Genomic DNA, 18,458 nt, shown 5'->3' on the forward strand with positions numbered 1-18,458 from the left:
GTTGGATGTTCATCCTTTTATTAAATACAAAAAACAAAACGTAATGTTTGGTAGTCGATTTCTTTTCTGGATTGGTAGTTATCGTCTTTGTGGGATTAGTATTTAGGTGCCAGGCCCGTCTTATCGTGGTCTCCCCTTACTCCACTATCCCACTCTGCAGGTTTGGTGTCGGTTTAGTGTTTAGATGCCGTGTCCATCTGAATGTGACCCTCCCTAACTCCACTATCCTGCTGATTTGGTATATCTTCTCTATGTAGTTTAGTGTTTAGATGCCGAGCCCGTCTAACCGTAACCCCCTCTTACTTCAATATTCTGCTTAATCCAACTGTGGTCATCTTAAATTTAAACAACTAATAATTTCTTAATTCTGGTTCAGTGGCGTGTTTAAAGCAAGAAATTGGAACATTTAGGGCTACCTAATATAATTATACGGTCCATTCGACTACCAGCAAGCTTATATATTTGATACATGTAAATGCTGATCTTGTTATACCACAATAAATACATAAATTTAGATGGTGAAATGGCGGAATAAGATGGAATGGTACCATTACCATTGCAATTTGTGAAATCTGATATCTCCTTGTAGTCTCCCTAGATTTGTGGTGATAATTAGAATTTTACCGAAATTTACTAAATTAGGTAACCAGCGGCTGCCAGGCAGGATACGCCCACATTTTGCAAGAGATGGATAGAGAACAAGCGATTTTTCGTACAATCAGGTGCCATAATTCAGGAAGTCACGATCCGATATGCGCAAATATCGAAAGGAACCAAGATCTTTGGGTTATAAACTTACATTTCAAGTTTCATCATAATCAGAAGAAAATTGTGACCTCTATAGGGTCCACAATTTTGATATACCATATTTTTACGCTATTTGAGAACGAAGGGCGGCCATTTGTCTGTCAGTTTTGGGTCGATTTTCGAACTCAGCCGTCCTTAGGGTGTAGCAGTGATATAATGATATGTTTTTTTAAATCGGATAAAAATTATGACCTCTATAGGGTCCACAATCTAAAAACACGATTTTTTCGTACAATCAGGGGCCATAAATCAGGAAGTTATGGTCCGATATGCGCGAATATCGAAAGGAATCGAGATCTTTTGGTTATAAACTTACATTTCAAGATTCATCAAAATAGGATTAAAATTGTGACCTTTATAGGGTCCACAAGCTAAAAATGTGATTTTTCTTACAAACAGGGGCCATAATCCATGAAGTTTCGATCCGATACATGCCAATATCTAATGCAATCGAGATCTTTTGGAGATAAACCTATATTTCAAGTTTCATCAAATTCGGATAAGAATTGTGACCTGTAGAATGTCCACAAACAAATTGTGGACGGACGTCTGGACAGACAGGGGCGACGACAATATACGTCCACATGAAAATGTGGGCGTATAAAAAAACTATACCGTATTTGCACAAAATCATTGAACTCAGTCAGATATTAACTTTAACCTGGACAAATGGACGGGGGGGTGACAACCACATTTCAATGTGGGCGTATAAAAGCGATTTTTGTACATTCAGGATATTATGGTTCAAGATCTTTAGGAACCAAGATCTTTAGGATCAAATATTTACATCCACAATTGCAACAAACATGTAGTCCATGATTTGAGAGATGCAACACTATCAACACCATTCATACCTAGACGATCATTGCAGTTGTTAAAACAATGAATGTATAGCAGGGATGATGTCACACGTCTGATTTGGTTAGCTTGCGGTTTCGCATCAATATTTGACCGGCTATTCTGATATCAAATGGTCAACAGCTGGTGCCGATAAATTTAGGGATTTATTTTGTAATAAAAGTTTAATAACTCATAATCATGATCATACTTTATTAATTAATCTTACAACAAATAATTCAGTTCAATAGACAAATGTGACCACCCAATAACATCATGTTTGTTTTGGATTCCACGTTAAAATAATACCGTGCATTTCCAGACTAACAATGACATGTATTTACATTAATTATCATGACATTCAAAGCACTTTAATGGGCAATATTTTCATCTACGTCACTATCAGTAATTGTGTCTGTCAGTATCTGATATTGTTAAAACCGATAGTACCCATATTAACAAATCACTATTTTTAGTTATTTCAACAGGCAAATATAATTTTAATATTTACATCTTCAATATTGGTATTATTGGTAAAAAAAAACATAACCACCCAAAGGGGTGTAAATGCATCCATGCAGCAGCTTTGGTTCCATAAAACAATAGCCATAGACTGAAGCTATTGTTATTCACCACATTTGATAAGGATTGCTTCAAGAAATCTAATCTTTATGTCTGGGGTTCCCAAATATGGGGTCACTTGATGCTTTCAACAGTCATCCAGTTGCCATGAGGTCGTGACTAATTTTGAGTTTCAATGTCTGTGAAGAAGGGGAATTGCCTTTCTGCAGATTCTTCTTCTGAAATACTGAGGGGGAATTGCCTTTCTGCAGTTTCTTTTTTGAAATGCTCGCAAAACGCGTTTCCAACAGTAAATTTTTAAAATTTAATGAATTTGGATTTGATTCACACCAAATTTGTAAATAATCTATCAAAAACCACAGCCGCTATAGTGTTCACAAGGTTTTTGCCAAAGGGGGAATAACTCCAGAATGGAAAGTCACAGAACGCTAATAATTGAGAGATTTTGTCCTTTCATGACCACAACAACTTTGAAGAAAATCTGTTGAAAGCTATAGCCTCTATTGCATTCACAGGGTTTTCAAAAAAAGGGTCAAAACTCTGGAATGAAAAGTCATTGAACACTGAAAATCAACAGGTTTTATCCTCTCATGACCACAATGATTCACAACAAATTTGACAAGAATCTGTCAAAAAAAAACCCAGCTTCTATCACGTTCACAAGCAAATTGTTGACAGGCCGACGGACAGGGTGATGTCTCGAATGTTGGCGTAAAAAAATGACTGGAAGTCAGTTATGACACCATAGGAATGATGGTGTCATGGACTTAGATACATAATGTGAAAGATTAGCTTATATCATAACCGTAATAGAGCATCAGTACCGTACAAATATACGTCCACATTCCTGGTTTGATTGATATGGTACTTTTTAAAATGAAGAGAGTGAAATATGAAATGGCTGCAATAACTGTAATATGACAAGAGGCAAAAAAGGTTAGGAGTTGGGTTTGTTTTGCTAAATTTACAGACTAATATTAACAAAAGATAGGTTGCCAGGCAAGGAAACATACACCCACCCACAGCAGCTAAATTGTCCAAGCGGTCGACAAAGGTTGTCGCATATTTATTCTTTTGTAGGCATTTACAAAACAATTTTATATAGATCATATTATAATTTTCTTCGTTTGAGGGTTCACAAGGATCTACAAAGTGAAACAAGGGCCATAACTCCAGACATAATGACCCGAAATTGCTCAAATTCAATAGGATTCTTCTATTTACTAATTTAAAGGACGCATATAAATTTCGTACAGATTTTGATATTAGCGCGTTCACAAGGTGCAACAAAGGGAAACCAGGGTCATAACTCTAGAAGTAATTAACTTAAATTGCTGAAATTCAATGGGCTTCCTTATTTCACTAATTTAAATGATAAATTTTGACATTCAAATGTTCACAAGGTTCAACAAAATGAAACAAAGGCCATAACTCGAGAAGTAATTAACAGAAATTGCTGAAATTCAATAGGCTTATTCATTCACTAATCTAAATGATGCATACAAATTTCATACATATTGGATGATAACTTTCCTTGTTAGAGCATTCACAGGGTGCAACAAAGTGAAACAAGGGCCATAACTCTAGAAGTAATTAAGGGAAACTGCTGAAATTCACTAGGCTTCTTTGTTTCACTAATTCAAATATTGCATATAAATTTCATACAGATCAGCCGATAACTTTTGATGTTAGAGCATTTACAAGGTGTAACAAAGTGAAACAAGAGCCATAACTCTAGGTATAATTAACGGAAATTGCTAAAATTCAATAGGCTTAATTTCTTTGTTTCACTAATTTAAATAATGCAAATAAATTTAATACAGATCTGATAACTTTTGTCATTAAAGTGAAAGGTGCAACAAAGTGAAACAAGGTTGAAGTTTTTGGCAAAATTACGCCACTTACGGTGCCGGCAGAAAACTTTACCGGGAGAAAAAAAGTTGAGAATCTGCACCATGGAGCGTGGTTATTGGTTATTTCTCGGCAATGGAAGATGCTAGTAGCAATTTTTTAACATCTATATGATCCTATTGATCCTATCTATATGTCCATTGCAAAATATTTGTTTTGAAGGCTAAAAATAGATTTTTTGCCAAAATGACATTACTTTCGGTGATAATGAAAATGTTAAATTAGATTTATGAAATCATAAATGGCATAAGGCATCACATGGTGTAACTTTTATAAAAATCAAATAATAATTGACACTTTTATGTACCAAACCTTGAAAAGTGACTTGTAGAAAATCGTCTACTTCTTGATTGGAATCAAATATCTTAATTATAAACAATTAACAAATACTAACAAATACTACTCAGTTGAATAAAATATTTGTTTTAAAGGCTAAAAATACAGTTACAGTTAAAATGTTAAATAGGTTTGACCTAGACAAAAGTGACATTAGACATCAAATGGTGTCAATTTTATGAAAATCCAATAACAATTGAGGCATCTACAGGAAAAATAACATAAAAAGTGACTCATGCAAAATTGACTATTTCTTAGCAACTGCCCATGTTACACAATAATTTTTACTTACATTTTCTTCGTATGGATTAATGCTAAAAGATTATGAAAGTTACAAAGAAATATTTTAAAATAAGAAAAGCCTGAATGTCGCATATTTTTACTTTCTTCAGTAATGAAGCATTTATAATACACTAACAACTCATTAAGTAATTATCAGAAAACCATTAGAATTTGTTTGGTTTTTATAAAGTTTTGCCCCATGATAACGTATAGTATACGAAACTTTTAATGTCATGGATTTAGCTGTTCAAGTCAACAGATGATAACTTTAGCCTCTAGAGCGTTGCAAGATTTTTCAAAGTGATCAAGGGCCATAACTTTGGCAGTAATTATCGGAAATCGTTGAAATTCAATAGGATTCTTCATCTCATGACTGTAAACACTGTGTATAAATTTAAAGTCAATCGGATATTAGCTGTTCAAGTCATTGAAAATCAATATACTTGTTCGTCTGAAGATCTTAAACTCTGTGTATCAATCTGAAGTCAATCTAATGATAACTTAAGCCTCTAGCGAATCACAAGATTTTTCAAAGTGATCAAGGGCCATAACTGAAATAGTTGAAAATCAATAGGATTCTTTGTCTCATGACCGTAAACACTGTGTATCAATGACTATCAATTTAAAGTCAATCGGATATTAACTTTGGCCTCTAGCGCGTCCACAAGATTTTTTGAAGTGATCAAGGGCCATAACTCTGGCAGTAATTATCGAAAATTGCTGAAAATGAATAGATTTCTTCATCCCATGACTTTAAACACTGTGTATAAATTTAAAGTCAATCAGATATTAACTTTTGCCTCTAGAGCGTCCACAAGATTATTCAAAGTGATCAAGGGCAGTAACTCTGGCAGTAATTATTTGAAATCGCTGAAAATCAATAGGCTTCTTTGTCTCATCACCTTAAACACTATGTATAAATTTAAAGTCAATCGGATATTAACTTTGGCCTCTAGAGCGTCCACAAGTTTTTTTGAAGTGATCAAGGGCCATAACTCTTGTAGTAATTATTGGAAATCGCTGAAAATCAATAGATTTCTTCGTCTCATGACCTTAAACACTGTGTATAAATTTAAAGTAAATTGGATATTAACTTTAGCCTCTAGAGCGTCCACAAGATTTTTTGAAGTGATCAAGGGCCATAACCCTGGTAGTAATTATCGGGAATCGCTGAAAATCAATAGGCTTCTTCGTCTCATGACCTTAAACACTGTGTATAAATTTACAGTCAATCAAATATTAACATTTGCCTCTAGAGCATCCACAAGATTTTTCAAAGTGATCAAGGGCAGTAACTCTGGCAGTAATTATCTGAAATCGCTGAATATCAATAGGCTTCTTTGTCTCATGACCTTAAACACTGTGTATAAATTTACAGTCAATCGGATATTATCTTTAGCCTCTAGAGCGTCCACAAGATTTTTTCAAAGTGATCAAGAGCCTCTAGAGCTTGTGGATGCCAGACCACCAGAGGGACGAGGGCGACAACAATATACGACCATATTTCAGTGTAGGCGTATAAAAATGGGTGTGGCTCTGCCCCTGGGAATCGGGCAGTCATCAAAAACAATAGGGATCATCCTTAGGGTATAAGGAATAGTTAAGCAAAGTTTCAAAAATAATCTGTTAAGAATTGCGGCCTGTAGGCGACACACACAAACAAAAATTGGGCGCGACTCTTTCCCAGGCATGCACCAAAAATAAATGAGGTCATAGGCTATAAAGAATAAGTATGAAAGGTTTCCAAGACGATCCATTAAAGAAAGAGAAAATGAGCGTGGCTCGGCCCCTGGGGGTTGGGCATGCACCAAAAACAATAGGTATGATCCTTGGAGTATAAGGAATAAGTATGCAAAGTTGCAAGATGGTCTGTAAATTAATGCGGCCTTTAGATGACAAAGCAAACAAATACAAAGATAGGTTGCCAGGCAACAAAACATACGCCCACAGCAGCTAAATCGTCCGGGCGGTCGCCAAGGGATGTCACATATTTATCTTTTGTAGGTAATTAGGGGAATTTAATAGACAATTTCATACAGATGACATTATAATTTTCGTCGTTTGAGGGTTCACAAGGTTCTAAAAACTAAAACAAGGGCCGTAACTCTGGAAGTAATCTACAGAAATTGTTCAAATTCAACAGGCTTTTTCGTTTTACTAAATCAAATAATGCATATACAGATCGGATGATAACTTTTTTCGTTCGAACGTTCACAATGTTCAACAAAGTAAATAAAGGGCCATAACTCTAGACGTAATTGACGGAAATTGCTGACATTCAATAGGCTTCTTCATTTCACTAATTTAATGGTGCATATGAATTTCATACAGATTAGGTGATAATTTTTGTTGTTCAAGCGTTCACAAGATTCAACAAAGTTAAAGAAGGGCCATAACTCTAGATGTAATTATCGGAAATTTGCTGAAACTCAATAGGCTTGTTTGTTTTACTAATTTAAATGATACATATAAATTTCATACAGATCAGATAATAACTTTTGTCGTTAGAGCATTTACAAGGTACAACAACGTGAAAGAAGGGCCATAACTCACGACATAACTCCAGAAGAAATTAACGGAAGTTATTGAAATTAAATAGGCTTCTTCATCTCACCAAAGCAAACAACATACATCAATTTCAAATCAACCAGATGATAAATGTAGTCTGTAGAGTGTTGACAAGAAATTGTGGACCATGGACGGACGCGACGGCAATATACGACCACATTTCCATGTGGGCGTATAAAAACTGTGCATGGCTCTACCCCTGGGGGTTGTGCATGCACCAAAAACAATAGGGATCATCCTTTGGGTATAAGGAATAAGTATGCAGAGTTGCAAGATGATTCGTAAATCAATGTGGCCTGGAGATGACAAACAAATACAACCAGCGGCTGCCAGGCAGGATACGCCCACAATTTGCAAGAGATGGATAGAGAACAAGGTACAAAGAAACAGGATTTTTTGTACAATCAGGGGCAATAATCCAGTTAGTTATGGTCTTAAATGAGCAGATATCAAAAGGGACTGAGATCTTTGGGATATAAAGATATGATTTAAGTTTTCTTCAGAATCGGACAAAAATTGTGACCTCTAAACGGCCCGACAACCATTCGTATTGCATACTTTTACACAATTTGCGTACAAAGAGCGGCCATTTTGTTGGGCAGTTTCATTTCGATTTTCCCGAAATTAGAATTCAACCTTCATTATGGTGGAATGGTGAAATATTTAAACGGTTTTTAAAATCGAAAAAAAATTGTGACCTCTAGAGAATCAGGGGCCATAATTCAGGAAGTTAAGTTTGGGTATCTGCGATTATCAAAACAATCCATGATCTTAGTGTGTAATGGTGATATATTCACACATTTTTTTTTAAATCAGATAAAAATTGTGACCTCTACAAAGACCACAAGCTAAAAACACGATTTTTCGTACAATCAATGGCCATAATTCAGGAAGTTACTATCTGATATGCCAAATATCGAAAGGAACCAAGATCTTTGGGTTATTAACTTACATTTCAAAAATTGTGACCTCTATTGGGTCCACAACCTTGATATACCATATTTTTTTACACTATTTGATAACGAAGGGCGTCCATTTTATCTGTCAGTTTTGGGCCGATTTTCACAAAATTCAAACTCAGTCGTCCTTAGGGTGTAACGGTGATAAAAAAATTTGGTTTTTCAAATCAGATAAAAATTATGATCTCTATAGGGTCCACAAGCTAAAAACGCGATTTTGCATACAATCAGGGGCCATAATTTAGAAAGTTATTGTCCGATATGCGCGAATATCGAAAGGAACTGAGATCTTTCGGTTATAAACTTACATTTCAAGTTTCAACAAAATCGGATAAAAATTGTGACCTCTATAGGGTCCACAACCTTGATATACCATATTTTTACGCTATTTGAGAACGAGGGGCGGCCATTTTGTCTTTCAGTTTTGGGCCGATTTTCACGAAATTCGAACTCAGACGTACTTAGGGTGTAACGGTGATATATTAAAACGATTTTTTAAATCGGATAAAAATTATGACCTCTATAGGGTCCACAAGCGCAATTTTTCTTACAATCAGGGTCCATCATTCAGGAAGTTACGGTCCGATTTGCACGAATATCGAAAGGAACCAAGATCTTTGGGTTATAAACTTACATTTCAAGTTTCAACAAAATCGGATCAAAATTGTGACCTCTATAGGGTCCACAACCTTGATATACCATATTTTTACGCTATTTGAGAACGAAGGACGGCCATTTTGTCTGTTAGTTTTGGACCGATTTTCACGAAATTCGAACTCAGCCGTCCTTAGGGTGTAACGGTGAAATAATAATACAGTTTTTTAAATCGGATAAAAATTATGACCGCTATAGGGTCCACAAGCTAAAAACGCGATTTTTCGTACAATCAGGGGCCATAATTCAGGAAGTTATGATCAGATAGGCGCGAATATCAAAAGGAACCGAGATCTGTGGGTTATAAACACACATTTCAAGTTTAAACCAAATCGGATAAAAATTGTGTTCACAAGCTAAAAACGTGATTTTTCGTACAATCAAGGACCATAATCCAAGAAGTTACATGCCAATATCGAAAGGAACCAAGATCTTGGTGTGATAAACCTATATTTCAAGTTTTATTGAGATCGGATAAAAATTTAATGAACATCTACATCAAGTTTAAACATTCTACCTCAATTAAAAGCAGAGTTGTTATGTTCCAAAGTCTTGACTAATCAAATTCCTTATCGCTCCTTAGCCCAAGCAGAAAATTCTCGGAGTTTCATCACTCTCAATTATAATTAAAGTTATCGTGTCCTAAAGCATCAACCAATCAGATTGCTTATCTCTGCTTACCGTAAGCATACCATGTTTATAATCAAACTCCATCAAGGCCTTGACCTAATAAACACCTACACCTTGTTTGAACATTCTAGCTCAATTAGAAGGGCAGTTATTGTGTCGCAAAAAGTGTGACGGACAGACGGACGGACAGACAGACTGACGAACCCATTTTAAAAGTCTCCTGCTTTGTTTGAAAGGCATGGGACAATAAGTGTGCAAAGTTAAGAATTGCGGCCTGTAGGCAATTCACAGACAGGGGCAAAGGTAATATATGTCCACATTATGAATTTGGACGTATAAAAATGTTGAAATGAACTTTACAAGTAACGAAAATTATGCATGATTGAATGATTTTTAAACTTCCTGGATTTAACTAATTTAAAGCGTCAAACCGAATTAAGGGGTTGAGGGGCTGAATGTGTGCGCTTTATATCATACGGTCCGTCACTGAGACAAGTGGTATGGTTTCGATCCAGGAATTGGTTTCGATGTGAGTATGGTCACTTCTCCAAACATGTGGGTTTCCTACCACTGCTCAGTGCACCTACGCGCAAGTGAATTATTAAAATAAAATCGAATCTTGTTATTCCCAAAATGACATTGTGGCAAGTGGAGGTTAAACCCCAGTTCTCTCTCTCTTTAAAAAACATTCAAACTACATTAGAATTTGTACAATTCAAGAAATAACCAGTAAAGACATGAAATCATTTAAAATGAGAGACTCTTGTCAACTGTGTGCTAGTTATGTCATTTACTGTTTAACATGTAGAATCTGTAAAATGCAATATGTAGTCCAAACCATAATTCCATTCAGCACTAGGCTTAATAAGCATAGAAGTACTATTAAAACCTAATCATTCCTTTGATGTCATAACTTACTTTCAGTCATTTTGTTTTTAGTTCTATATCCTTGAAGAGGTTAATATTTTTACTGACAAAACATGGACATTGATCAGGACCTTTAAAGAATGCGTTTGCGAGAAAACCATGCAGGGACCGGCACATGGTGAGTGACCGATTTTCACCATTTTTTTATGTATGATGGGTAACCCCTCCAAACCCCACTGCCACAATTTTAAGACCGAAAAAAGACAAAAATCATCATTTTTAGGCCACTTTTCAATTATGGCTTACAATTAAACTACGGCGAGTAGATTAGTGAAACTTTATAGGGTAGCAGATATGGTTAGTAAGTATACATTCTGAAAGTTTGATGGACTTTCATTGAGCAGTCTTTGGTATAGAGACTTAGTGCTGCAAGGTACCAAAATAGCTCAATTTAGGTATGTCATTTTATTCTATCTATATCTCACCCACTGCGGGTTTAAGTATTTTTTTGGAATGCTGACTGAAAAGGCAATGATCTATAGTATTAAGATCAATAAAAAAATTGGGTGGCACTCGACCCGTTTAGGGGTAAATAATTTCCATTTTTGTCCAAAAATAAAGATTTTCAACAAAAATGACGAAACATAAACCGCATTTTTTACACACTGAAAAGTGTAACATGGCACTGGAAACCAAATTAACGTGGGTTCCGGTTCAATTAACAGCAAGCCATAATAGAAATAGAAATAAACAAGTAAATATAAACACACTATATACTTTCATCAAATAATTCACGTTTAAAAAATGTTCCATTATCAAAACTACAAATACTTACCAATAAGTATTTCAAATTAAAAAATATCTACTATCTAACTAATCATCTATCTATCTATCTTTCTATCTGTTTATCTGTCTAATAAGTATCTAATCATGAAAACTGAGCTCACAATTACACCGTTAAAATTTTGAAAAGCTTAATATACTGTAAATGCCAAAAGAGCTGTTCTTGGTAAATACAATTAACCTCCCTAGACTATTTTTCAACATTTTATTAATTCGGCAATATAATCTCATGATCTAGTAGAAGGATGATGAATTTTTGAACAGCAAATCGTAAAGATAAGTTGCCAGGCAACGAAACATACGCCCACAGGAGCTAAATCGTCTGGGCAGCCAACAAGAGTTGTCGCATATTTTTACTTTCTTTCGGTGATGAAAAATTTATAATAAACTAAAATCTGATTAAGAGTAACAACTCATGAAGTAACTATCAGAAAATCATTAGAATTTGTTTGGTTTTTATAAAGTTCTGCCCCAAGCTAACATTTAGTATAAGAAACATTTAATATCATGGATTTAGCTGTTAAAGTTATCAAAATTCATTGAAAATCAATATACTTGTTTGTCTCAAGACCTTAAACACTGTATAAATTTTAAGTCAATCGTATATTAACTTTGTCCTCTAGAGCATCCACAAGATATTTTGAAGTGATCAAGTACCATGACTCTGGCAGTAATTATCGGAAATCACTGAAAATCAATAGGCTTCTTTGTCTCATAACCTTAAACACAGTGTATAAATTTAAAGTCAATCGGATATTAACTTTGGCCTCTAGAGCGTCCACAAGATTTTTTGAAGTGATCAAGGGCCATAACTCTGGCAGTAATTATCAGAAATCGCTGAAAATCAATAGAATTCTTCGTCTCATGACCTTAAACACAGTGTATACATTTAAAGTCAATCGGATATTAAATTTGGCCTCTAGAGCGTCCACAAGATTTTTTGAAGTGATCAAGGGCCATAACTCTGGCAGTAATTATCAGAAATCGCTGAAAATCAATAGACTTCTTCGTCTCATGACCTTAAACACAGTGTATAAATTTTAAGTCAATCGGATATTAACTTTGGCCTCTAGAGCGTCCACAAGTTTTTTTGAAGTGATAAAGGGACATAACTCTGGCAGTAATTATCAGAAATCGCTGAAAATCAATAGGTTTCTTCGCTCATGACCTTAAACACTGTGTATAAATTTAAAGTAAATCGGATATTAACTTTGGCCTCTAGAGCGTCCACAAGATTTTTTGTAGTGATCAAGAGCCATAACTCTGGCAGTAATTGTCGGAAACTGCTGAAGATCAATAGGCTTACTCGTCTCATGACCTTTAACACTGTGTATAAATTTGAAGTCAATTGGATATTAACTTTGGCCTCTAGAGCGTCCACAAAATTTTTTGAAGTGATAAAGGGCCATAACTCTGGCAGTAATTGTCGGAAACCGCAGAAAATCAATAGGTTTCCTCGTCTCATGGCCTTAAACACTGTGTATAAATTTAAAGTCAATAGGATATTAACTTTGGCCTCTAGAGCGTCCACAAGATTTTTTGTAGTGATCAAGAGCCATAACTCTGGCAGTAATTATCGGAAATTGCTGAAAATCAATAGGCTTCTTTGTCTCATGACCTTAAACACTATGTAAAATTTATAGTCAATCGGATATTAACTTTGGCCTCTAGAGCGTCCACAAGATATTTTGAAGTGATCAAGGGCCTTAACTCTGGCATTAATTATCGGAAATCGCTGAAAATCAATAGGCTTCTTCGTCTCATGACCTTAAACACTGTGTATTTAAAGTCAATCGGATATTAACTTTAGCCTCTAGAGCGTCCACAAGCAATTGTGGACGCCGGACAGACGAACGGACGGACGGATGGGGGCAATGACAATATACGACCACATTTCAATGTGGGAGTTTAAAAACTAAATAGTGTAGTAGTCATGTACATCTGTCTATACTTGACAAACGAATCAAGCGATATTTCAAAAAGACAAAAACAAATAGTATATGAGCTTAAGGTCACTATTGTAGCATACTCCCCGCAGTTTTTCGCTTGATTAGACCTAATCCCACTCAACACTGCCGTAATGAAAGCAAATTTCGGTTCCAAATTATGACTGGTCAATAGTCCGATTAGCAAGTGCATAACAATATCTTTCGAGTTTAAACAGAGCTCCAAATATGTTTACATAACGTTACGTCATGATTAACCAAAATTTATTACGCCCAATTAACCAGTGCATAGCAGAATATTGCAGAAAAACTAATTGCGTGACAAATGAGGCTATCAAAACGGTTACAATGTAAACAATACTGTTTGGACATGAACAATACTTCCACCATTTTTAATACCTTAAATCACTGTCCAAAGTTTTAAGGAAGACCCCAGATTAAACGAGACTGTACTTAGGAGCGATTTGATTCAACGGGAAGAATAGACACACTCCCCCTAAAAATATAAGTATTAGAAGTCAATCCAGCAATGGCCAGACGGTATTTCTCAGGCTATTGCTTCAGGAATATGCTATTGTAGTTTCTTTCGGATAACTGGCTACTAAACCGCATTTTATTTGTGCAAAAGATGGGGAAATGAACAGCTGATTTATATAGCGCACATACTCTATGTAAAGAGGCATGTCCACTGCGCATACAATTAAATTCATTTAATTAATCCTGATAACAAGATGAGTTTTAAGTCTTGATGTAAAACAAGAAAGGGTTTAATGATGATTTAATGATCTCTGGAAGATTGTTCCGCAGTTTAGGCGCATTCAACGAGCACGATCCATATCCAAATGATTTTAATTTGCCCCTTGAGCAACACAACTGATGAAGGTGTGTTCGGCCGGAGGTTACGCGAGGGAACTTGTATTTGCATAAGGTTAGATAAGTATATTTGAGCTAAGCCATTCACACACTGATACGTCTAAGACAGACTTTTGAAGATGATTCTTTCATGAATTGGCAGCCAATGGAGTGATTTCAGAACAGGAGTAATATGAGAGTATTTTGATGATCTGGTAAGAATTCGAGCTGCGGTATTTTTAATATTGGCACTAGATGTTTCTACAAACAGGCTGTTACAGTAGTCAATCCTTGAGAATACCAAAGAACATAAAAGTGTAGCAGCTGCTTCCTGGCTAATAAAGTGTCTTATATGGCCAATGTTCCTGGATCGAAGATTACAGTTTCGACAAATTTCACTTAATTTGACACCTAACTTCTTCAGTGTCTCGTGGTACAAATATTGCATCTCGTACAACCATATCACTTGAACTTGTATTTTTGCAGATGTGTATTTGGACCACATAAAATACATTTTGATTTAATTAATTCAATTAAATTTAATTTCAACATATTTCTTGTCATCCTATCTTTAATCTTAGAACTAGTATTCTAGTTCTATGCTTTAATGTCATGTGTACAATTAGGGGATGGAACAGTTTTTGAAAGGGAAAAATTTGCGATCGGCTGTGTAACATCTGCATAGTTGTCCTAAATTCTTAGTATACATTACAGAAAAGACAGGTCCAAGAACTGATCCTTGTGGAACTCCTGAATCATGTTGAACGGCCCAACACAGGGTTGCTGGAAGTCGGTTGCTTGGGGCATTATCTGGCCTAATAATCCAGGCAATGAATGATTTTATTGGAAAAATGAAGTAAAAAATGAAGTCATTTTCTTCAAGTTCGACCATTAAATTTAATATGAAAGAAATCCATGCCAGTCATTTTTTCAAAACCAAATATTAGTATTAGTAGTCCTCAACTTTCATTATTAATAGAATTGTCCTCAGCCCCGCAGTGGGTGAGATATAGCATCATGAAATTTATATGTTTTAGCATATAGCAAAAGCTACGGCCCAACACAGGGTTGCTGGAAGTCGGTTGCTTGGGGCATTATCTGGCCTAATAATCCAGGCAATGAATGATTTTATTGGAAAAATGAAGTAAAAAATGAAGTCATTTTCTTCAAGTTGGACCATTAAATTTAATATGAAAGAAATCAATGCCAGTCATTTTTTCAAAACCAAATATTAGTATTAGTAGTCCTCAACTTTCATTATTAATAGAATTGTCCTCAGCCCCGCAGTGGGTGAGATATAGCATCATGAAATTTATATGTTTTAGCATATAGCAAAAGCTACGTCTCAAAATAAATTCCGCATGACTCATAGCCTCAAATGGTTTTGGAAAAATTTAAAAGTCATATATATTGAAGTAGTAGACAAGATCATTCATAAAAAAACAAGCCAACAGTGAGGCTGATGTCCCCCGCCGAAATCCCCAAATAAATAGATGACACATATTAATTAATCGCACATCTATTTTTTTTCAAAGTATCCAGCAATCAACTGATTATAAACTATACACTAAGTTTCATCACTCTCTATCAGATAGAATCAAAGTTATCTTGTTCCAAAGCATCGACCATGGAAATTGCTTATCTCTTCTTAGCTTTAGCTCGATATGTTAATCATTGAACTAAGTCAAGATGAACATCTACATCAAGTTTTAACATTCTACCTCAATTAGAAGAAGAGTTGTTATGTTCCAAAGTCTTAACCAATCAAAATGCTTATTGCTCCTTAGCCTAAGCTGAAAATTCTCATCATCGAACTTAGTCAGGGTATTGATGTAATGAAACTATACACCAAGTTTCATCACTCTCACTTAATTAGAACTAAAGTTATCGTGTCCCAAAGTATCAACCAATCAAATTGCTTATCTCTGCTTACCCTAAGCAGAAAATGCTCATCTTCACACCCCATCAAGGCATTGACCTAATAAACACCTACACCAAGTTTGAACATTCTAGCTCAAATAGAAGGAGAGTTATTGTGTTCCAAAGTCTCGTCCAATCAAATTGCTTATCGCTCTGCTTACTCTGAGCAGAAAATGCTCATTGTCGAACTTAGTCAAGGTATTGATGTAATGAAACTATACACCAAGTTTCATCACTCTCACGTAATTAGAACTAAAGTTATCGTGTCCCATAGCATCAACCAATCAAATTGCTTATCTCGGCTTACCCTAAGCCGAAAATGCTCATCTTCGAACTCCATCAAGGCATTGACCTAATAAACACCTACACCAAGTTTGAACATTCTAGGTCAATTAGAAGGAGAGTTATTGTGTCCCAAAAACTGTGACGGACAGACAGACAGACAGACAGACGGACGAACCCATTTTAATAGTCCCCTGCTTTCTTCGAAAGGCGGGGGACAATAATTAAAAAAAATAAAAAATCAATAGGCAATTTATGGGAAACATTTGAATTTAGGGAATTTTTTTTTTAAAAAATGACGTTTTTTTTACTCTTAAATGACTATAGCTGGTTCTCCATAATTACAAGGTTGGTAACCCTCATATTTCATGTGGGGTATACGGGGTACCCAATGACCAAATCTGCAAAGTTTGGTCAAAATCACCCGACACCGCTTGTGACGGTTTTTCTAAATTTTGCATGATTCTCTGGCGAACTCGTTCTTAATACCTTTGAAACAAGTGACCTTAAAAAAATTGCATTTTGAAATTATTTTTAAACATAAATATTGGATATATTAAGATTAGTCTTGTATTTTTTACTTCTTTTTGCCTTTCTTTTTATTAGCTGTAGTAGGATCAATACCTTGAGCTAATGACAATCTCTTCTTTAAATCTATCAATTTAGCCACCTCCACATCAATTTTACTCTTTTCTGCCTTCTGTGATTTCAGTACTCTTACAACATCACCCTAATGAAGAAAAGAATAAGAAGTCATTATTTGTTGTGTTATGTGGAAGGGTACATAGATCGCTATATATTGTATGATTTCTATTGACCTTACAAATTTTTTTATAGGTTCATTTATTGTTGTTATCTATCTACATCGCTTCCATTATTTATTAAAGATGGGTTCCCGTGTACAAACTGGGTGATTTAATGGTATATATGGACTAAAAATATATTCAAACTAATTAATTTGTCATAACTTTCCTTGCGAAGGAATGTCCTGCTATAAAAATTCGATCAAACCAGGTCATGTTTATGTCACGTGACTTACCTCTCTTGGAAGTCAGAGGAGAATTCATTACATACACAAGACAATGTTGTCTTTAATCGCTTACTATTTATTACAAATATCGAATCCTAATTAAATTCTCAGATTATACACTACCCGCATCTTTTTCCGTCATTTTTATCTCAGAAAGTGTTGTACGTCTAACTCTTCATAAAGTTTATCAACTTGTACATCAAGCGCTCAGTGTTCGCGTGTGACCTTTGACATCACATGTGCAGAAATTCCTAATCGTCGGGCTGTTGATTAGGGGAACCCTTACATTTTTGTCCTGTATACGCTCCATGATTGTTTTGCGGGGAATCCAGTATTTTTCTAGTAAGATGGGATATCTCTACTTTCCATATATACCAAAATTACCATACTTTTATTGGAAATAACCACACGATAAATACTTTTCTGGGAACACAATCTTTAATAGTTGGAATTTGAAATTTTCCTCATAGCACACTGCATGGCGTATATCTGTCTTCATTAGCAGTTAAAAACCTTATTTCATTTCAATGTAAACCTAACATTAAGTTAACTTCACCTTATTTGAAAATCTTTAATGAGCATATATAGTGATGGAAGTATAACCATTCAAATGTTAACAATAATCCCTACAAGTCATCCAATAACTGAAAGATATTCACCCATAGCCTTTTCAAATCCCTTCGCAAACTTATATAATTACAACAAACACTGTCAGTATACCAGTGAAGGGATTTCAAAATTTTTTCTTCTCAGACATTTTACCGAAAATAAAGGGGCATTACTCTTATCGTTATTTAAGCAGACGAAATTCATACCACATTTAAAAATCACATGTCAACAAAATTTTGAAGTCCTGTACATAATAAAAATAGTTGAATCTCGCTATTTTTCATATTTAATTCCCATACGGTATTCAAATTTATGTCAGTAACATTCCTACAAAATTAAGCATTTTCGTAATGCATTGAATGAAAGCTTGCTGATCCTGGAGCCACGGTGGCTAGTTGGTTAAGACGCTGGCTCGCTAGCCTGGAGGTCGGGTATTCGATCCCTGCATTGGCCGAGAAAGTTCATCTGGATTTTCCGACGTGGTTTCCCCTTGTCAGTGGTGCAGAACAGAGGGCCTGACAAGGACAGCTGTCTAGTCCTTCG

At 35.3% G+C, this 18,458-nt stretch overlaps 1 protein-coding gene across 5 annotated transcripts in view; it reads right to left on the reverse strand.

The window, feature by feature from the left end:
* Positions 1-203: 203 nt before the first annotated feature.
* Positions 204-18,458, reverse strand: part of LOC126820651 (methionine--tRNA ligase, cytoplasmic) — a 299,938-nt gene continuing 281,683 nt past the window's right edge. Inside the window, exons 13-14 of one of the 5 annotated variants that reach the window (XM_056101237.1) lie at positions 16,901-17,006; positions 204-335 (exon numbers count right to left, since the gene is read on the reverse strand). In XM_056101237.1, coding sequence (XP_055957212.1) covers positions 283-335; positions 16,901-17,006 — 159 coding nt within the window. In that variant the 3' untranslated portion in view covers positions 204-282. Of the gene's footprint in view, positions 336-1,843; positions 17,007-18,458 lie in introns of those variants that run through there. The other 4 variants (XM_056101236.1, XM_050548738.2, XM_050548742.2 and 1 more) reach the window with 4 other exon arrangements.

Source organism: Patella vulgata, chromosome 5, assembly GCF_932274485.2.
Source record: "Patella vulgata chromosome 5, xgPatVulg1.2, whole genome shotgun sequence".
Taxonomy (NCBI): domain Eukaryota; kingdom Metazoa; phylum Mollusca; class Gastropoda; family Patellidae; genus Patella; species Patella vulgata.